This window comes from Argentina silus (genome assembly GCF_951799395.1).
Source record: "Argentina silus genome assembly, chromosome: 13".
NCBI lineage: Eukaryota > Metazoa > Chordata > Actinopteri > Argentiniformes > Argentinidae > Argentina > Argentina silus.
In genome coordinates this window covers 10,566,750-10,589,954 of record NC_139667.1, presented here as the reverse complement: position 1 = coordinate 10,589,954, position 23,205 = coordinate 10,566,750, and the positions used below count along the sequence as shown (strand labels likewise).

General features: G+C 39.6%; 1 protein-coding gene across 1 annotated transcript; it reads left to right on the top strand.

Moving 5' to 3' along the window:
- Positions 1–8,384: 8,384 nt before the first annotated feature.
- Positions 8,385–10,080, top strand: nkx2.4a (NK2 homeobox 4a; the record flags this gene model as incomplete). Its single annotated transcript, XM_083683199.1, has 2 exons — positions 8,385–8,754; positions 9,419–10,080. The coding sequence occupies 2 exons, from the start codon at positions 8,385–8,387 to the stop codon at positions 10,078–10,080; spliced, it is 1,032 nt and encodes a 343-aa protein (XP_083539325.1).
- Between the last annotated feature and the right edge of the window lie 13,125 nt (positions 10,081–23,205).

Sequence of the window (23,205 nt, the reverse complement as noted above, 5' to 3'; positions counted from 1 at the left end):
GGACACCAGGAAACACTTGTTACAGATAATAGCTATTTGCCAACATTCCAGGAGTGACACCATTCTCGATTTAAGTTTTTTTTTTTTTTTTTTTTTTTTTTTTTTTTTTACATGATTACGAGACAGGCATCTCAATCACATCAAACCGACAAACTCCCTACTACAATCAATTTACTTGAAATCATTCTCATTTTCTTCTCATAGATTAGAGCATCAATCCTGATCAGCGTCAGCTCCCCCTACAAACAGTCTGTGCTTACTTAGGAGGTCCTATTGATGAACGCTGCCAAGTGATGAACTGAATAAGGCGAATGCAATTGATTTTCCATGAGATGGATAAGTCTCGACTAAATACAGTATAAGTCCTAAAATAATATTTCTTCATGCCTTTCTACGGTAAGGTAGATCAAAACTTTAGAAACGTGCAGAGTGAAGCTACAGTGTCGTTTTGCACCAAGTTCATTACCAATCTTCTTACAAGAACCTGTGCAATGAAATACATTTCTGAAATATGACGTTAAATCTGCTCTGCGGGAATGTTTAAGTTGTTTTGGACAATACTGCAGCAAATGTTTTGACAGTGTCACATTTTTAGGACCTTCACTGTATTATGTTATTTTATTCACCTGCTAAACATTATTTTAGGTTTGTCAATGCCTATCAAATATATACTTGTTGCACATATAATTTCTACATGTGTAGAGAGCTATACTAAAATCTGCAGCACATTCTGAACAACTAACACATCAAAATGGCCTGAATAGACTTTAGTGTGTTATTCATAATAAACTGAAAACATTGCATACAACATAATGTGATAAAGATTGCAAAACAAAAAACAAATGTTAGATATCGGCGTAAAACATCGACTGGCTATAGAAATGTTTCGGATTAATATATTTGGTGGACACAGTAAAAGATCAATGTTTCCGAGTCCCATACGATTTTGTACAGCAAGTGTGCATCAAGAACTTTTGTCTTTGCAGAAACATCGGGACATTTACCAAAACATCAACATTACCAAACTTGCTCAAGGAATTAGCAGTCCAACAACAAACTCATTGTTAGGTTAACAAATATTGAGAGCACTATACAAAGAGGATGATACATTTCAGTGCATGGAATGAAAAAAAATAGGTTTTGTATTTAGAATGAGACAATCACCACCACGGTAATTAGATAAAGTAAAAGATTGGCATGGAAATTTTGCCATGCGAATAACTCAGTCATGAGGCTAAAAAATTAACTACGGGTGAGTCACAAACACAGACCATCCAAGAGCTTTGTTTACATGCCCTCACTGCTGTAACAATTAATGTTGTTGCGAAGTGTGTTAGAGATGCACCTTTGGAATCAGGCACCCGGACTAAAGTACACATCCCTTTGTTCTCCCTGTGGTTGGCAGTCTGTGTTGATGTGCTTTGTTTCTGAATTATTGCTATATGAGTAACAATAGTGTGAAAGTATTGCCAGTCAAAACAATAACAAGCAGTGGAAAGCAACACTTGCTTTTCAGGAGAGGGCTAAAGGTCCACACATCTCTGTGGAAATGTGGTATTTTCAACAAGAGCTAATGTAACTAAATCCATTAAATGTTATACTGTAAATGTTTTATAAATCGTAGCGACCTGCTTAAAGAAAGTTTAAAAAGTGTTTATACATACTCCTTCTAAAATTTTAATTTTGTCTTCTGATTGTTTTTTTTGTTGTTGCTGTTGTTGTTCACTTCATACCTCATATACAACTTGTCAAGACACCAGTAAAGGCCTACTTCAAATGTTCATTAAACATCCCACTTACAGTAGAAAGCAGTCGATTATCAATTGTGCCCGCCAATTTGAAAACCACCACTCTAACTTTTGAACAGCAAATTGTAGGTTACTCACATAAAGAAGGTACGCAACAACTTCGCTGAGCTTCTTTCTTTCATAGACTTTACAGTCCCGGATGGAGGAGATGCATTCCAGAAGAGATGTACAAACATTGTGTAGCGTACATACATTACCAAACAACAACCAAAGACGATCTAGTTTCACTAGATTTAAAAACAAGTATCAACAATGTTTACAATATTCTTCGGGTGTTTTAGGACTATTCCGACTAAACTTTCCCTACTGCCCCCTGTGTTTTTTGCAACCTATTAGCATCATTTCGTCCATCAAGCGACATTAATTGTGGATGAATGAAAACTCGTGCAGAAGAAAAAGGTCTTCAAGAGGCCTGTCAGATACTTGCTCCACTTGGGAGGACCTTTAACCTACTTAGCGGTGGGCCTGCACTGTTTCAAGTAGCGCAACTGGATATGCACCTGCCTGCTTTTTACGCGAAAAATGCTCTGCAGTGTAAGAAGAGAAAGTATCAAATCTGAATTTAACTCCAGACTGCAAGGGTGACATATTTTGAATTAGGATACGTTTCTTTTACGCAGATTGGTCTTTAATAATGGAGATAATATGAAATAAAAGTGGGTCCAAATCACCTTTGAAGATATACTATATGTTGCAACCTTGGTTTTCAGTTAGCATCTACGGATGTTAGACGTTATTATTTTACTGTCTCCTCTCTTCTTTTTTCTTTTTTAATATTGTTTATTATTAGGCCACATCGCGTCTACAAATGTAGTTAGCTTTAGGCCTACACTAGCACGACCACAACAGCTAGACTATTTGATAGGCATAGACTACAGTTACAATAAGATTGCCAGAAATTCCTCTTGGATAAGGCATGATAATACTATTCATTAATACTGTTTTTTAGATACATTAGGCCCACGATTTACATCCCATACTTTTTAAAACTGTAAAATCAAAACTGTCAATTTCATGATAGCCTATTGTGTGCAATAGGAGTGATTAATTGAACATAGAATAGACTACGTACGAAAGGCATATTTGAGAATTAGGTGGCTTACGGGTATAATAATTCAGCTGGGCTTGAATGTGTAGGCCCTCCACAAAATGAAAAAAGTAGTCTATATACGTTTATATTTTAAGTTGTTGAATTATAATAATTTAACATGCAAAATTCAAGTCATTTAATAATAAGTAAGTCATAAATACATATTGCATGAATACATCAGCCCTATACGAATTCATGCAGGTGGATTGTATTTTTTAAAAGGTCCTGTTTTGGGTCTCTCTCGCTTGTGACATTCTAAACTTCAGGGACATTCAGTCAAAGGTTACACCTGTCCAAGTGTGCGCGGTTATCTATTTAGTTATATTAAGATACCTCATGAGTGTGAGGGCAAACCGTCAACTTTAGACCTCGGGGGACCATCAGCCTCTTTCAGCTTTCGTGCAATTACGAAGCTGTTTGGCCATGGCGATGATAAGCAAAACGGTGCTAATATATCTAAATTAGTTTTAATTTACTAAACAAAGAGAAGCATATGGTCTCCCATTTTCCTCACATGAGATAGAGCCCACCTGGAATAAATGCTGCTACAATCCTTTGAGATTGTATCAATATGCCATGCTCTATTGGTCCGAGTTAGGACGATTCTCCCTAAGAAATTGCTGGATAAACTGCAGTCAGATGTTTACAGTCTTGCTTGAGAATGTAGTTAGTTGTTTAGAAAGAAGGAAAGGGAGTATGAACCTTCCATTCTGAACTAAGAAGCCTGTAGACTCATGCGTAAAACGCGTATTACGCATTAACTTTTTGGCTTGTTTTCGCACAACACGTTAATGAGATTCAAAGCATCATATATAGTAAAGGTGCCATACCATTTGGCATTAGTCTACCAATTTAGCACAGTGACCATGTCTACCATGTCGAGTATGTGATTCCCAGCGGTCACTTTGTTCCGCCGGTGTATCTTTGAGGTTGCAGGTCAGGACCCCGGCTCTTACGCAGAGCGCTGCAGCCCTTCACTGATCTCTCCAAATCTCTCCCAGGTTATTGAACCAGCACGCCGTGATGGAGAAAGCACTTCACTGACCACGCGCTTTCTGCTGTGCTGTACCTCAGCCAGTGCTGTGGGGGGAGGGGGTTGTTGTGAAATATGAAAGCATCGGCCATTAAAAAGGACAAGTAATGCTTTGGTGTTTATATTTGAGTCGATAACAATTCATTAATGAAATAATAGATCAGAGATTCCAATAACACCGTCAATATAGCGCGCCCAGTTTGAAGGGAAATAGGATAACCGGGCCCAACAGTCTCTTTCTGTCGCCGAGTGAAAGGGACTTGGTCGTTAGGACCATGCAATTATGCAATATATCATACAAGATACAATGTCCTTCAACGAACTGTTGTTATGTGAAATCATTTCATGAAACATCAACCTTCAATTCCCCCATAAGATTCTTGGATCATGGTTCATCCAATTGACGTTTACGCGTCTACAATAATATCGTATTACAGGCCTAAGGGCACATGTGTATAGCGTACAAAAGGAGGAGGATCAAATTTGATCCAGTTAGTCGAAAGCATCCTAATCCTGTACAATCTAATTGTTATGTACCCAAAATGAGTTTCATCGGCCAAGCTATCACTTTAATACGCACTAATACAGGTCAACGAATACGCAGTAGACAACTTTATTGTGAGATGTGCAAGAATTAAGCAAAGGGATTATCAAACGACGAACTGATATATAATTAGGAAATTACAGTGAACAACATATATTATTTTCAAATGAAGTTTTGTTTGCCATAAAATGATTTTGATCAACGTCAGCAAAGCTTCAAAACAGACTGTATATATGACACTGAATTAGAGCTAGGAACATACATTATGAACGCCAATGTTGGTAATACACCATAGAAGGAAATACAACTTCACCTTCGTATAATCTATGTTGTAGCATATGGTTCTGCTTCACCATTAGCAAAATGTTCTGTGCATTTTGCCTATTTCAAAGCGCTACATTGATGAATGGATACATTATTGGTTTGTTTTCATTTGTTGTATGTGTGGATGCTACATATACGGACAATAGTTATCCGAATCAGTAAATTACAACTGATTTAGTCCACTTGTATACAATATATAGAGAGAGCCTATACATATTATTTCTGTAACATGCAATCTGTGGTTGGTTTAGGTGTAGTTTGAATAGGTTATGACGCAGTCTATTTTAAGGCTATAAACCCAGGCAAACCCAAACAAGCCAAATTGTGCACAACTAAAGCTGAAAATGAGTGTTACAAAATGAATGTATGTTGAAAAATGTGTGGCATGTCTGTATTCTATTTTAAGTCTGGACAATCTATATTGGCTACCTATTAGAATATAAATTACACAAACCTTCAATAGGCCTAAGATTTCCTTCCACGGCACGCTCAAGTATATTTCTGTCGATGAAAGGCCTTCCACCGCCATTTTATATTGACTGGCTGTAAAAGTTTACATGTACAAGCATTACAAAACTATTACTCCAAGCTGTGCAGCCAACCGGCGCCAGATTTCTGTGGTTTTCTAATGTGGAGGGTCTTTGGACCCCGGTCGTGCTCTCTGACTCAATAATCCAGAAGGTTGAGAGGTTTGCCTCATTTACATAACGTTGGAAGTGCTGGGACTGAGGCCTACCTTTCCTATGTTCCACAACAGGCACCATGAGCCCAACATTGCCTAAAGCGTGGAAGTGGCTCACAAAAAGTTTATGGGATGGCCTTTGCAGGTAAGATCACATTGATGTTCCTTTACGGAACATTATTCAAGCTAACATTATTCCAATGCAAAGCAAGTGAATTTATTATATTATATTTTAATAACAAGGAAAAAACAAACATGTAACATTGTTGTTGTTGTATTGTTAACTTCTCAAGATGATAGGCCTGCTTTCTGGCGCTGGAATTTAGTTAATCTTGAGTTCCACTTCATGCATAAACATCTACTGACTCTTGAGTGATGTGAATTTCCTCGTGTAGCCTATATGCATTACAAAAATCCACCCACTCCGTTCTAAGAAATGCGATGAAAAGTGTTTTTCTGTAATTGAAGGATGCAAGTGAGCTCGTCGATGTGTACTGAATCAAACTGATAAGAACAATGATGAACTGATATCCTAAACGGAGATTGGCTCTTCTTAAAGCTATTGCGTCGCCAGTAATTGATGGATGACCATGTCGCATCTTCATTTGCGCAAATATGGTACTTAGAGATTACTGTCATCATGTCATACTAAATCAAATTAGTGAGTTTCTGCCTTAATTTTCCCTCTTAAACAAAGAAAACAAAAGAACAAATCTACCACTACTAACATGACGGCAACTTTGCTACCTCATGTCTTTAACATTTGGAGATCATTAATTCGACGTTGTGTAGAGTATCCCCAGGAATTACTCTATAGTATTAAGACATAAACACACCTGGAAGAGTAAATGCATTAACGATATAAAGAAAAAAATCACTAATAGTCCTTTCAGTAAAGCAGACATACGTATGTAGGCCTCCCTTTTTGACTTCTCGTGTCTCGACTCTCCGGTCTTCTTAACATATATTTTGCCATATATTTTTTCATGCACTCATGATATTAAGACTTATTGATCCGTTATGAAGTCCTCATAACATCATTAACAATAACGATGCCCTAAATAACAACAATTATGATATAGTAATATGTCTACATTACCATTAGTCCTACCACCACCACCACCTTCATCTTCATCTTCATCTTCATCATCATCCCCATCACCATCACCATCATCATCATGCAATCAATCAATACATATCTAATAAGCTCTGATTCGGGGTTTAAGTGTGAAAAATATAACAACCTGCCTTGGCCATGAGTCGTATATGCCTATGTATCTATATGGCTCTGGCCGTGGCTACAAAGCAAAGCTTGTATGAGTTATTTTAATGAATATAGTAGCCAATTATTTAATCGTCTGCGTGATAAACTAAATACACTTCACTATCATAATAACGGTAGGCTAATAACAATAATAGTCTTAATCGTAATCATAATAGCTGTACATACATATTGTAAATTATAACAATTGTAAGTAGGCTAATGATAGTAATAATGGTAAATAATAATTGTAAGTAACAACCACTGTAAACAATAATCATACACATAATAATAATGCAAATAATAATGCAAATAATAATAATAATAATAATAATAGGACTAATAGTAGTCAACATACAGACAGATTTCAGGATTAAGGGTTTTGTCAATTGTTCGTCGTATCCAAAGGTTCTGCTAGTGGCGCCAGTTTGTGTATACAAAGATTAAGATGCCAGGTCAAGCAGCGGAGTGTATACTCACATCGACAAGGGAACAAGACGCAAACATCTAAGTGCCATCAATGCAGGTTGATTGAGGCAGTGGCAGCCGGTTGAGTGCCAGAATAAGAATCTTGTTTCCACTTGTCATGTAGGCTACCGTAAATTCCAAAATTCTCAATTGTTTACTATATAAAAACCTACACTTGAAAGGATAGGTTTTGATTGTAGAATATCGTTATCTGTCAAAAGCCTAGTTTACATGTAGGCCAACTAACTATGAATACACATAGCTCATAGAGCTTCATTCCGTTTTCAAACATTTTATATTGTGTCCCATTAGATAAAGTAGGCTAGTTTACTGTATATGATAGTCATAGTGGAGATTACCAGGGTTAAGCAATATGTAGCCTATTCTATTTACGCTCGAGTAGACCTTAACTCAAAGTGTACCTCAAGGATTCTGTATAATATGTATTATTAGTATGGGTGCTGCCCGCAAACTCAAAGTAATAATACTCATGTTAGGATCCCTATCCTAATTTTTTCCTCACAGGATTTTGTTACTTTGAGCTAATTGGAAGTACCCCACTCGGTGAAGCAAAATGATGCTTAAGACGCATAAATTAGGTGGTCATACAATTGAAGAGAACCTTCATTGTACCTCTTGGACGATGCTCAGTGGCGCTCATGTCTGGTCAAAGTGCTCTCAAAAGTTACTAGAAAGTATGGAATTCCCTCCTGACGCAGAACAACACTAGCCTTCACACTCAAAGATCATGTGCTCAGCTGTTGTGTGGAACTTTAATATCAAAACACATGTTGAGCAAATTAAACGCTAGCTGATGCTCACCTGTACGCATGTGGAAAATAGGAAGAAAATCAAGACAAACATTTCATTTGGCGAAATGTGAACATCTTGATACGGAACTAACAACATTTTCCCTCAATTATCTTCCTAAAATGTCAATGACTATTGTTTGCTCGTTTAGCACGTTGCTCCGCCCCCTGTGTTTGTCGTAAACCTGGCTCCTGGCTACAATACACCCGAGCCAAGAGCGCCCTGGGCTCGCCTCCTTCTCCAAGGCGATCAATCGGATCTCAGGCGTACTACAAGCACTCTCTTACGTAGACATCCACAAGGAGAGAGCTGGATACAACAACACGGTTGATCTGCTCAACTAAATCTACCTGCTTTCTGAACCATGTCGTTGAGCCCAAAGCATACAACGCCTTTCTCAGTGACAGATATTTTGAGTCCAATCGAGGAGACCTACAAGAAGTTTAGTGGCATGGACGGCGCAGGGAACCTAACCTCTCCACTGGGAGCTTACCGACAGCCCCAGGTGTCTCAGACAGGCATGCAGCAGCACTCCATGGGCCACAACGCCTCCGTGGCGACCACCTACCACATGCCACACACTGTATCCCAGTTCTCGCACAGCGCTATGGGGGGATACTGCAATGGGAGCATTGGCAACATGGGAGACCTCCCGTCGTACCAAGAAACCATGAGAAATAGCGCAGCAGCAACAGGGTGGTATGGTGGAAACCCGGATCCCAGATATTCAACAAGTAAGTTGTCGATTATATTTGAAATCATTTTTTTTCCCTCTTGTATGGCTCGTTTCTGCCTCAATATTTTCCAAACTCTAACTTTTAACGAAACACACAGAGACTTGAATCTATTTCACACTAGTTAACACTAGTCAGTATAGCCTTACATTATATCATTTTTGGATTATAGAAACAAGTATATTTTCATTTTGTTTCACTGTTGTGTTTAAAAGTTCATTATTAGGTTATTATTATTATTATTAGTAGTAGTAGTAGTAGTAGTAGTAGTAGTAGTAGTAGTAGTAGTAATAGTAGTAGTAGCATTATTATTAATAATAATAATAATAATATTACCAATAATAATAATAATAATAATTATTATTATTGTTATTATTATTGTTATTATTATTGTTATTATTATTATTATTATTATTATTATTATTATTATTATTATAAGTATTAGTAGTAAGAGTAGGAGTAGTAGTAGTAGTCGTAGTAGAAGTAGTAGATGTATTATTATTATCTGCACTCAAACTTGCTCACAACATTTTTGCATTAGGTTTTTACGCATGACAGACTACAGTCCTTCAGGAAAACAGACCGACACATGAATTGCTGATAATTGAATACACATATATGTATGTATATTTTTAAGTTTCTAGATTCATGGGACCTTCCACAGGTATGAATATGACCGGAATGGGGACCCTAACAGGCATGGGGGACGCAAGCAAATCCATGCAACCCTTGCACTCGGCGCCCAGAAGGAAACGGCGGGTGCTGTTCTCCCAGGCTCAGGTCTACGAACTGGAGAGGAGATTTAAGCAGCAGAAATACCTCTCGGCGCCAGAGCGGGAGCACCTGGCCAGCATGATCCACCTGACGCCGACCCAAGTCAAGATCTGGTTTCAGAACCACAGGTACAAGATGAAACGGCAGGCCAAGGACAAAGCGTCTCAGCAGCTGCAGCAGGACAGCAACCTGTGTCAGCAGCAGCAATCCCCGAGGCGAGTGGCGGTGCCGGTTCTGGTTAAGGACGGTAAACCGTGTCAGAACGGCTCCAACACACCCACACCGAACCAGCAGCAACAACAGGTACAGCAGCAGGTACAGCAGCAGCAACAGAACGGTTCCGGGGTCGTGCTCTCCGCTTCGAGTAACGCCATCAATCAACATCAAAACCAGCAGGTCAACGCATTAGTTCAGGCCCAAGACCTGGAGGAGATGTCCCCTAGCCCTCCCTCCCTCCACAGCCAGATCAACATGGCCCAGATGGACACTTCTGCTGTAGACTACACCAATAACATGGTCAGCTCAAACCTCCTCTACGGCAGAACGTGGTAGGATCTACTGACATTTTTCATTCATATGTTCACCTGCGGATGAGCCCAAGACACCGAGACATAGGCCTGTATCACGTTGATATAAAACTGTGAGAAACATTTAGCCCTTTGTGGCTGAGAGGACAACGTGCTCACCCGCATCAGCTGTTCAGGGCACATTTTCTTGACATTTCTGAGAGGGAGACTATTTTTGAACATTACACGAAATGGCTGCCCTTGAAAGCGATTGAATCGTCTCTGGATCTTTTGTAATCAATGTTATGGACTTCCTCATGATTTTAACGTAGTCTATGTTGTTGAACAGGAATGCTGCTCCACGTTAGGGGGTACTGGAGGGAAAGGGAGGCTATAGGTGGGATCAGGTATGAACTTCTCTCAAGGTACTAAACCACCTCTCCTTTGCGGTGATAACCTGGTATTTTATGCTATTAATATTGTAAACTAATGTATTCATTTTAGACTTAAAGAAAGTAGGAACTGTATATTTGGCTAACACACGACAATGCATTTACATGTATAACACTTGTTTTACGTCGACTTTTGTTTTCTCTATTCTTTTGTAAGTTAAAACGAACAAATGCGTGATGGCTGCTGTATATGTTTCAAACCAATTGAACGTTAACAATAAATCACTTGAAGTACGAGCTATTCCTGACGAATTAATTTTTTATAAGGATCTGGTTGGAGTGCGTTTTCATTATGGTATGATTGAGACCAAATTGAGTTGGAACGCAAGGTCGATGGGGGAGCCAGCATTGTTCACTGGAGAGAAGGCTACCCACTGAAATATCCTCAAAGATATCAACACATATATCATGTTATGCCAGAATAGGATTGCATCAAGTTTCTTGAAACAGTTTCTTGTTTTTTTTTATTTTTTAAATAGGCTTTAAAAACCTATACCACCCGTTTTGAGTAGTAGCCCTAATTCATCTCAACGTATGGGTAAGCGTTATCAGAGTTATGTCTAACATCTTTCCATGATTTAGCTTACTCGATCATTTTATTGGCCAATAGTGTATTAAAAGTGATATACTTCTAAATACTGACAATGACTTGCACCTGTTGTTATAATCGTGAATTCCCTCTCTAAATAGCAGGTTGGATACATTTAGAGTAAATGGAAGTAATAATACAGGGTATAATACATATGAGTATATATACGAGTATAGACTAATCAGTGAATTGATGTTGAATTCAGATTATCCCCCCCCCAAAAAAACCATATAATTGTAAATGGTATACTGTGTTACCATGACAGTGTTGAAACTGTATTATTAATAGGCTATAACTCGTATAACTAGGCTACTCATTATCACCATCACCACACTAATGATAAATAATAATAATAATAGCAATAATAATAATAATAATAACAATAATAACAATAATAATAATAATAATAATAATAATAACAATAATAATAATACTCATCATCATCATCATCATCATAATAACAATCATAATCATAATAAGGATATCACATTGTTGTATCAAGCTATTGTAAGAAAATGATGTACATTATGTTTTCTGAATAGTGTAGATTGCGATTTCTATACAGCTTTTAATGCAACATTTGAAGAACAGTTTCCTGTTCTTATCCTACGTCATTGCGATGCAATGAATATTTGTCTCTTATCCGATCTCTTGTTTGACAAAGATCAGACCTCCAACGAGAGCATTCATAGCTCAAAATCATTAACTAATTCAGAACATTTTCTAATTCAGAACATTTTCCAAAATCAGCAGCAGCCTATAGTAGCCTATACGACTGGTACAGCATCGTGGCAACATTTAGGTTGAGAGCGGGATATGGCGAAGGACAACCACGTCTGGTTGTAGCAGAAAAACACTCAATACTGTATTTCACTTGTTATTTATTTTTCATTACAGTATTTCATCGAAATTAGTCTCCCACAGTCTAAACATATTGTATCTTGACCACGCCATACCTCCATGGCCATGTAGGCCTACGTCCTATTATCTGTGAAACATTTTTACAATAGTTAAATTGTATTACTCAAAAATCTGTACACAAGCCCTTCAGGTTTAAGTTTGTGCAGCAAACCCCAGCATTTTAGCAGCTCACTGCACTCTCCAACTCATTGCCATAAATTGAAGAAATCACTTAAAAGTTGTTTCTTACTTCTTATCACATTGCCTCAACTACTTAGAACTAACTTCTGCTAGTGATTGAACTGCAAAGTGAAATCAATGCTAAGTGAAATTACAAACATATCACAATACTGTATAACTCTTACTTCCAGCTTTCCCTAAACTATTATTGCATCTCGGGACAGTCTAGAGACTATTCATGTGGAATAACTTCTACATCTCAGAAAATCTTGCAACCTCTGTTATAACTGTATGAATCAAGTCTTGGGGTGAAAATCATCCACTGCATGCTAAAGCTAGCTGGGACACAAAGGGCCTGCAACTGGCTGAAAAATTCAATCTATTTTTATTTCAATTCATTTTGAAGATGGCATAAAATGACTTTATCAACGTTGACTGAACAGAAATTGTGAAAAATAAATATAGTCATATAAAAATAATGATAATAATAATTTTCTTTTAATAATCATTTGTTTTAAACTCTAAAACGTATCAATCCCAACTTGGCAACAATACTCTAGTCTGTCCTGTCTTCACCTTTAGTCCTGGACACCTGGTAATAGGATATCATTCTATATCTGTTGGTCATTTAAACACGTTGTAGATTGCATCTCAATAACAGCCATGATGATACCCTACGATGATGATGATGATGATGATGATGGCCTATCACTGCCCCTGCATCCTCTCAATGAGGACCTTTAGGAGCTTCAATAGCATGACGGCAGCCTCACATACCGTACAGCTGTATGTATATGTGCAATCATCCCAAACACTACAGGCGCCTGGATCTTTTTCAATCAAAAATCTAAGCCAATATGCACTGAACCTATAGCACAATAACCATGTCCCTGCTCCACAAAACGTTTTCAAGTAGTACAATCAAGAGAGGTTTGATATGAGTGGCAGAAAATAAAATACATTATGTTAGTCAACACCCCTCAATTAAAGCATACAAGTCTTTTTTCTTTTCTTCTTAATTTATGGTTTTCTGCGTTTTGGGTATCATTAAATTCTCAGCAAAGCCATTGATGGGGGAACAAATGAATTGAAGGTAGAGGTGAAGCTATTCTCCCACGTGATGGTCCTAGTCATGATTCAGACTATAGTTGGCTATGATTGGTCATCCTTTCTGTGATCATGATGGCTGCTGGTATTGTTCCTCACCAGAGCCATACATGTCAGTAGATGACTGTTTCTCACAAGTTATGTGGATATGCCTGTACTCCAGGTCACAGTTAGATGAAACGGTGACTACGTTGTATCAATGTAGTTTCACCTTTATTTCTCAACGTTAGATGTTGCATCAACCTGGATAGTTAGTTGAATTTGAAAAAAAAAGTAATCAATGTCCACTGTTTTTGCCCAATTTGAATCTAACTTTCAACCACAAGTCAATACTTGTTCAAGTCAAATTCACGTTTGTTAGAAACTAAATCAAATATCAACCACAATTGGATATTGATTTCTGGTTATTGACTGGATGGTGGTAAACTGCTCGAAGGAATAGACACCACAACCTCGTCGCTGAATCCGCTCATTGCATCCACTCTAGGACTGGTTGAATTGACATATTTTTCAGTGTTGATGCTTTACAAAACTAGTTTTGAAGGTTTTTTGAAAAAAGAAAATACCCAAACAGCCTGCATTACACTGTGACCAGGTTAAAAGCAAAAAAACAAAACAAAAAATCTGCACATGGATTTGCTTCAATGGAACTGGAAGGATTCTTTCATTCAATGGCAGACGTATATAGATATAAAGTATGGAGCGTCTTTATTTTCAGCGATGCACAGAATTTCTCTGGCTCCTTTCTTCCCAGTTAATTGCAGGTAACAAATGAGTTCTTACCGCTGAGTAATTTGAATCTAGCAAGAGACCTTGTCTGTATTTTGTCCTCATTATTCTACTTAATATGTCAGAAGGTCTGATTGTAGAGAAACCTTTTCAAGTTCTATTGATGTTTTCTTCAATTGACTATGGTGACCTAGCAACCTAGTGAGTGCTAATTGGCAAGGGCTTAACGTCATTGGTTTTACAGTTTACATAGAAACAAAAATGCAACCTTCATGAAATTCTGCTTTATAAAACAGTGGACCTGCAGATGAAAATAAACATCTTGCTTGCACATTTTATTCTGGTTGTTATTTGAATGATTACCCAATGTTCACTGTAAAAAATTGATTATTATGACCAATGATTCAAAAAAAGGTTCCACAGAAGAACTATAATTTGCTTATAAAAGTATAGTGACACTCTGTAACCATGTAAGTTATCACTACTGTGTTCAGAGATTCTTAGTTTATGGTATCAAAAAGTACAAAAAAAAAATCACATACTAGGATTGTACTGGATAACCAACTCTCCAAGTGGATTTGGGAAAGAAATCTTTGATAAAGATATGCTCATTCTCAACAGGCAAGTACCCAGGAATTCAAAAAGGTGCTATGAGAATTCTCCAGCCCTCATCTCCCCCCCACCCCTCACTCCAGCTCTCCTTTTTTTTGCCAAAGATAGTCCCCAAATCTTGCCCCATGTGAAATGATTAGGAGAAGAGCGCTGCTTTTCAGTGCAGAGCGAAAGGATGCTTTGAATTGGCAAGTTCTGAGAAAGATTTTAATTAGTATAATGCCCTCCCATTCTGGCAAGGAGAGACACATTTTCTCTCCTCTATGACAAATGTATCCCTCGGTCTGAGTTGTTTGGTGTCTACAGAATGGGTCAATGCAATCCTATATTTATGCAGCTTGGGGAAACCATCAGCTTTCAGGATCAAAGGAGAATGTGCCCCAGGAAGCAAAAACTTTTCTAATTCTAGTCATTTGAAACTGGAAAAATAGCCTGCAAATAATCATCTTCGCACAGAATGAAAAACATTTCAAGGAGGTCATAGGACTCAGAAAGCAATTCTCATTCTAATAGATTTCCATAAAATTAAATAAATGAAACCACATTTTACCATTGCCTTTAGTTTGAAGATAACATGGACTCTTTCTCTGCCCCCCCACTCTCTCTCTTTCTCTCTCTCTCTTTCAAACTCACACACACACACACACACACACACACACAGACACACACACACACACACACACACACACACACACACACACACACACACACACACACCCCAATACTATGCTATTTCAGGGCTTAAACTGTCTAATTCCGTTGCTTGCTATGAATAACATTTTAGCAATATGTGGCATTGTGGAGCCCAAGCAACCTTTTGAAGACTATTCTATTTCACTGATAGAGAGGGGGGGGGGGGCAGGGGGGGAAGCATGGCATCCCTTATTAGAGAACCATGTCACATTCTCTCCAGTGCCTGCCTGCCTCGCCGGCCTGCCAGTAATCCCCCCTCCAAGTTCCCTGTGCATGTTATTCAGTTCGCTCATAAGTAGTTAAAGAAACTGTTTTCAGTTGCCACTAATAACTACTGACCTAGAGTGACATAGGCCCACAATGGTTTTGTCAGGCCTGAAACGCTGAACCAAAGAAGCTGATTAGTACCTCAAGAGGTTTGAAGCAAGAATCAATGGCCGGTCTGTCCTGACGCAGTACTTCCAGCATGGTGTTGATAATGGTGGAACACCATTAGTTATGCCTCATTAAGTCCTGCAAAACCACCTAAGGGAAATTTGTTTAGCCTGTCCAAAATCTATGACTGACTTTACCCCCCACCAGGGTGCTATATGGCGCCAGTAAAAACCAGGCTTTGGAATGTATAGATTTGTAATACCTCATATCTCATAATCGTTGCTGAAGTATTTATATGTACCAGTACCCACTCGAATGAACCTCATACGTTCTCTTTGAAAAATAGGTTCTAGACGACATAGAACATAGAACCTAAAACTGTTCTTCAGCTTTCCCCTGTAAGAGAACCCTTTGAGGAACCAAAGGGAACAAAGGGTAACCCTTTTTTAACCTCTTTAAAAAAAGGGTTATTTCACCTAGAGTTTACCTAGAACCATAAAGGGTTCTTCGACTCCTAACCCTTTGAAGGGCCATGTAGAAACCTTTCTACAGAAGGTTCTAAATGGAACCCAAAAGGGTTCTATATGGAACCTTCAAAGGGTTCTCCCACAGGGACAGCTGAATAACCCTTTTGGAACCCAATATTCCAGATATTAACAAGTCAATATAATCAATACAATAACACAACACACACCCTTACCATTTGACATCTGCATAGCATCCTCACACACACATGGTTGGTGGAGGAGTGTCCACTGGCCATTAAAAGTAGCTAAGCTATTTGCATACTCAATCAGTTATTTATTATAAACATGACATCACTCTTACTGGGTTGTATTAAATACTTGAAGGGCAAACTCGATGACTTAATTAGTGGTCTTTTCAGCTATACTGAAATTTCTCTTCATGTTTGACAGTCATTAATACTTTTTCACATTATCCTTGAGACATTGTATCATCTATCTCAAAAGTTTTAAGGAAAAAAAAAAGAAAAGAAGAAACAGGCTACTATAGCCCAAAAAGTCTGAAAGAAGGACGATTAAATAGGGAGCCAACTTTTTCCAAAAATGTTCTCTTTATAAAATAGAAAAAAAGTAATAGACTGTCCCTGGTTCGACATGAATGCCTTTGGATGTTCAAAATATATGAGTAAAAAATGGAATAAGCATTGAATGGGCTGCATTGTGAAGTGGTGAAGTATTCCAGGTCCCTCCATGGCCTTCACAAAGCTGCACTTTTTAACTAGCAGAGCACTCCTTCTCAATCCACCGTTGCCAAGGCGATGGCCAGCTGCGAGTCTGTGGCTTGTTTGTTTACAGGGGCAGGGTTGGAGAGCAGTTCAATGAAGGCAGGCAATAGGATCTTAGGAATGACATTTGTGTGTGTGTGTGTGTGTGTTGGGGTGACAAAATGTTTCTAGTTTCTTCAACACAATAAAACAAAACATATGCAACATGCACGCACGCACACACGCAGGCACGCATGCACAAACACACATACACACACACACACACACACACACACACACACACACACACACACACACACACACACACACACACACACACACACACACACACACACACACACACACAGGGAAGGGGGGAAGTGAACACTCTGTCAAACAGGTCTGTCAAATTAAATGAAGAAGAACCTAATCGTTTCTGCAAATTTGACATTTGATCATCTCCTCAGCCAATACCAAGGAAGGGTTTTACAGGAGGCACAGAGGGCCAAGGAGCCAAAGAGGACCACCCACTTTCTTTTCAATTATCATCTTGCAGCAACCTGTCTCCTCTCCAGCATTCAGCAGGAGACACTGACTGCCCTCCAGAGGGTATTACAATGAGATGCCCGTTGCCCCCCCTAATAAACTTTCAGACTGTATTTTATAATCCACTGTCTTAAAACCCACGTGACCCTAGAGGCAAACAGGATTACACCCCAAATCCCATGTTCCTTTTCTCTCTCCCCTCCTCAGTAACGATTGTCAGGGACTAAGAGGGCAGAGGGCACAGAAATCACTTGCATAAACAGTAATCTACACAGCTCACATATATGCTGATTCGTCTGTAAACGTTGCAAGATGTACTGCAAAACTGCTTAGTTAGGGAACTTAATGTCAGTGTTGAATATGGTTATATAGATGCTTTGCAGAAAATGTTATCTATCACTATTATGACTACATATTTGTCATGGGGGGAAAAAGAGTATATCTTGAATCTATCAATGTGATAAATATTTTTTGGTGATTTGCTTCTTCCATCATACATTTATCAGACCTTTTTTGATATGACCAACAATGAAAACACAAAGAAATTGTTTCCAGCAGACAATTAGGCCATGATCCACATTGGACAAAAGGTGTGTTTCAGACGGCAGCCATACTGGTCACTGAATACGCTGGTGGAGTGTTTATTTGCCCTGCTTTACCCAGCTGGCCAGACGAGAGGCAGAAAGGAGACATTGACTCCACCCCACAGGGGGTAGTGGCACACCGAAAGGGAAACTCACCTCCCGTTTCAACTCCCTCTCCACAATGCGCCACATCCAATCAAAGAATCCCCCCAAAACCCTTTTGTCCTGATGGTGAGTGGGTGGATTGGGAGTGTGTGTGTGTGTGTGTGTGTGGGGAGGGGGGGGGGGGCGGGGTTGGGGGGGACCATCACCCCAGCGCTACCCCTGTCCGGCCACACTTCACACGTAATTACCAATGAGATTCACTGGCCCCTAATCAGCAGGACATGTTAAAACTGCCCTAATCAGGCCTAATCCTGGCTTTGTCACCCCCTATCCCTCCCCTCCCAGGGACTATCTCTCCATGGCTGTATTGATTAATGCAGAAAGGGAGGGCTGGGAGGCATCATTTGGGGTATTTGTCTGTCACTATTAAGAAAACTATGGATGGTCTACAGAGCATGTTATGTACACTAAAGCATCTGTTACAGACACCCTTGCCAAACTCTCTCTCTCCTCCATGTCTTATCCCAACATTAAACTGACATCTCTGATATGCATTATGGAATGCAATAAGAGTAGTATGCTCTAAGAGTAGTGCTGTGCATGGCAACTATGCAACATCGGCAACAATGAAAACGTTATATATCAATAGAGTGTCCTCCCTTGGGAATTGATAATAAACTCATCTAAGTTTAAATCCATTCAGTCTCAACATCAGACGGCTGGCATTTACACAGTGCTTGAGACATGAAATATGTGGAATTCTCATGACAGCTTTGAAAAAACAGCACCAATTTGTAAATTGAAAGCAATGTCTGGCTTATTACCCAAAGCTTTTAGGAAATATTCTACTTTACAGCTGTCAATGTCTCTTTTTCATTAATAACCAGCCTAGAGTATTAGTAGAATTGCTAATTTACAAACACTCTAAAATGGGAAGGAATAAAAAGACACAGGTTTTTATGTACAACATTGGTCTGAAGTGGTCATTCAGATAAGAAAATCCTAGAATACAAAAGGCTTTTTTTATGAGCCATCATGAACCTGGAATGCAAGAAAGATCAGTCGATGGATAATCAACATTTCTGAAATTCTACAGAGCCATTTCATTGAAATGACTACATTGTATTTGTGTGAAGGCCTTAGAAGTGGCTCCACTGTTTGGTAACAGTACACAGCATTCTGCTGTGGACATAAATTGGGATGTTTGCTGAACAATTTCATCCCATAAGCCACTACTCCACATCCTGACCACAAATAGGCTGCCTATGCTAATTCTCTCCCTCTGTGCCTAAACGATGCGTCTGACATTTGCTTGCCGCAGTGGGAGAAACACTACTTAGGCACTTTAGGAGGAAAAATTAGGTTGTCAGAATTTACAATGCGATTGAATTTTAATCTGAGTGCTGAACTGCAGAAAATGGATTAGGTAATTACCGTACTTTTCAGGACTATAAGGCCATAAATTAAAATCTCCAACAACTTCTCAAGTGACAACTCATCTAATCAGGGGAACAATCATGGAGAGGCCTTGCTGTTTACTGATTGCTCTAATCAAAAATGGCTTCTTCAAACACAGCTAATTGGCGAGTTTACCCACGGAAAGGGAAGGCAGACGTAGAAGGGGCTACCGCTGTGATTTGAGGGACCCAAATATCTCCATTTGCATTGAGTGCCACCAGAATGCACTTGACTCCCACAAGTTATCAGCAAACCAGACAATTATTCATCAGGCACAAATTGGCACATCAAAGTCAAATCAGAGAATTACTGTCAGGAACACCCCGAAGCAGGGGCAGAGAGAGGAAAGGTAGCCTTTGATTGACCGCATTGCCCTTCTCTCTGAATCTGTGCTCCCACATTACCATGCTCAATGCCCACACTGCAGACCTCAGGCTGTTGCACAAGTGTTGAACGCACAGAATGGCTGTTTCTGTGGAGAATAGAGGCATCTCCTAGGGGAAAACAACATACAAGAGGACAAGACAAGCTGGTCTTGGCACATGGATTCAATATGTCAACAATGTCAGAGTAGGAAAGCAGTACTGAACACATCACCAGTGTCAAGCATTGGCATTTCCTACATTTGGGTAACATTTGTTGAAAAAATGCTTAAGCTGAGACAGGAACATTCATTCAGGGTTGAAGAGGAACTAGGTGTAGCTCAGTGACAGGTGCAGGATTAAAGGGGCACAGGGCTGTTGCTCTGTTCTGCCAGTAGTTATTCTACAAGGTTAGAACCTACTCTGAAAAAAAGCACTTATTACTCCCACAAAAAGCTTTGAAAACAACTACAAATAATAGTTCAACAGTAGAAATAAATGTTTTGATCCTGTAGACCTGAACTTAACCCCCCACCCTTACCTGATAAAGGACAGCAGTCACATCATTAAAGAACATGATATAGCCACAATGCAGGTATTTTTTCCTCCTACAATTGTGGGCCATAACTGGTCTGGTGGGGCACATATGGCTGAGTGCCGGAAATGCAAGTAGTATATGTGCCAGACCTGGTCCGAGTGTGGGGGGCCAGCCCTGGGTGACAGTTGGCAAATTTCTCATGGGCCAGCTCTGGGATATGATATCTGGCCCTGATATGTTCCTGTAGTTATTGGACCATTTTTGGTTTAAATGAGTGGGACAAGTACTGGGTACTTTATTTAGTGTATGGCTAAAATAAGTTCAGATTGTTACTAGGCCAATTTAGGTCTGAATGTGGGAGACCACTAATGGATGAGAATTTGCTTATTGGCAAACTCTGGCCCAAATAAGTGACTGTAGTTGCTGGGCAAATGAAAATTATCATGAAATGCCATGAAACTGTTAATTCTATGAAAGTTATTCTACATCTCCCCTCGCACCGTATGTTCCTCCTTCCTCTCCCCTTACTTGACTAGCCCCAACCCTTACATCAGTGTTTCTCAACCTTTTTTCAGTCGCGGCACCCTTTGCATGAATAAAAAATCTCAAGGCACCCCAATATATATATATATATATTTTTTTTTTAATGTTGATTATCATTAGAATACACACACTGTCTCTGACGAACAACAAATGCATGACGCATGTAGCCTACTACTCTTACACGCACGCATACACACACACACACACACACACACACACACACACACACACACACACACACACACACACACACACACACACACACACACACAGGGGGGCGTAAATGTGACTTACTCTCAGTGAGAGATTTGGGCCTGGGAGGATGCACACAACCGCTCTATTCTCGCAGGAATGGATGACAGACATACACGTAGCTCCTGGTCCACAGCTCTCTGTACTTGTTCTTGATGCAGGTTAAGCTCGAAAAGCTCAGTTCACACAAATATGTCGTGGAAAAGGGTAACAGTATGTCACTGTACAGGGGAAACATCTCAACTCTCCCCTGTTTCACACAAGAGCGCCAGAGAGTGAGTTTAGACTTGAAGCCACGCAATTTGTCTGATGAGCTTAGTAGATTTTCCTCTTTACCTTGCATTTTAGAATTAAGTTGATTGAGGTGCTTAAATATATCGGCCAGATATGTGAGTTTCACGCACCATTGCGCATCTGCAATGAACTCTTTATATGCAGAATTCTCTCCCGCTAGAAACACTCTGACTTCTTCTCTTAACTCGTACAGTCGGTCCAAGCACTTTCCGCGTGAGAGCCAGCGGACATCCGTGTGCAGCAACAAGCTCTGATGCTCGGCTCCCATTTCCTCGCATAGAATGGAAAAAAGACGGGACTTTAACGGTCGCGCCTTTATGAAATTAACTATGTCCACTGCCCTGTCCAGTACATCTGAAAGATATTTCGGTAAAGTCTTGGCAACCAGTGCCTCCCTGTGAAGGAAACAATGCGTTGTGCGAACATTTTGGTTTTGCGCTCTGATCCTGCTGATGAAACCTTTGACATTGCCGGTCATCGCAGCAGCGCCATCGGTGCAGACACTGATACAATTTTTCCAATTTAGACTTCCCTGTTCAAGGTACTCTGTTGTGACACGGTATATTTCCTCTCCAGTTGTTTTGTGCGGCAAACACTTGCAAAATAAAAAATTCTCACGAATTTCTCCTCCATCAATAAATCTCACAAATCCCAAAAGTTGTGCGTGGCCACTCACGTCTGTTGATTCATCAATTTGCAGAGAGAATTTCCCACATAGCCTTATTTTCTCTAAGACCACGTCTTCTATGTCTGCCGACATGTCATTTATACGCCTTCCAATGGTAGAGTTCGAAAGTGGTACCTTTGCGATCTCTTTAGCTGCTTGTGGGCCTATCATTTTGTTTACAATAGCCGTGCAGGCTGGCATTATTACAGGCTGGCATTATTACTGATTCGGCAATGGTGTGAGGCTTTTTAGCCTTAGCTATTATTTCGGCTACCAGGTAGCTAGCAACACCTGCTCCTGTCGGCTGTGTTCGCTTTTCAAACGAACAAAGTATTCAGACTGTGGAGCTTTTCTTTTCAAAAACTTGTCCATGCTGCTGGCTAATTAACCGCTGCACAACGCTATGACAACTCATCTGATATCGCGCGCTGTAAATAAAAGCATTTGCCTACGTCATGCAGCCTACGTTCCAAACACTGATTGCAGCGTCGGTAGGCTACTAGAAAATTAATCCGAACTATTTTCTCTGATGTGTGCCTCGATTTACTTAACTGTATGATACAGCTAAAAGAAAGATTCCAAAATGATGCATTCATTTATTTCAATTTCACTATATTAGCCTAGTGTCAGCCACGTTTCTGCGGCACCCCTAAGGATGCCAGACGGCACCCAAGGGTGCCGCGGCACCCCTGTTGAGAAACACTGCCTTACATGACGAATGTTGATCCACTGCTGGGAACAATATAGACATATTTAGTCCTAGCCAATGACAATATGAAACATACATTCTGTGATACATTTTGAAATGGATAAACTGGTGGTTTGGGTTTTCAAAGCACCTATGAAAGTGTCTAATACACAATCTCAAGTCACATCCCAACCCAACTGAGCTAACAGTGTTTAGAAATGCACAGACAATTTGGGGAAATCTACTAATCAAATTTAGAAAGGTTTGAC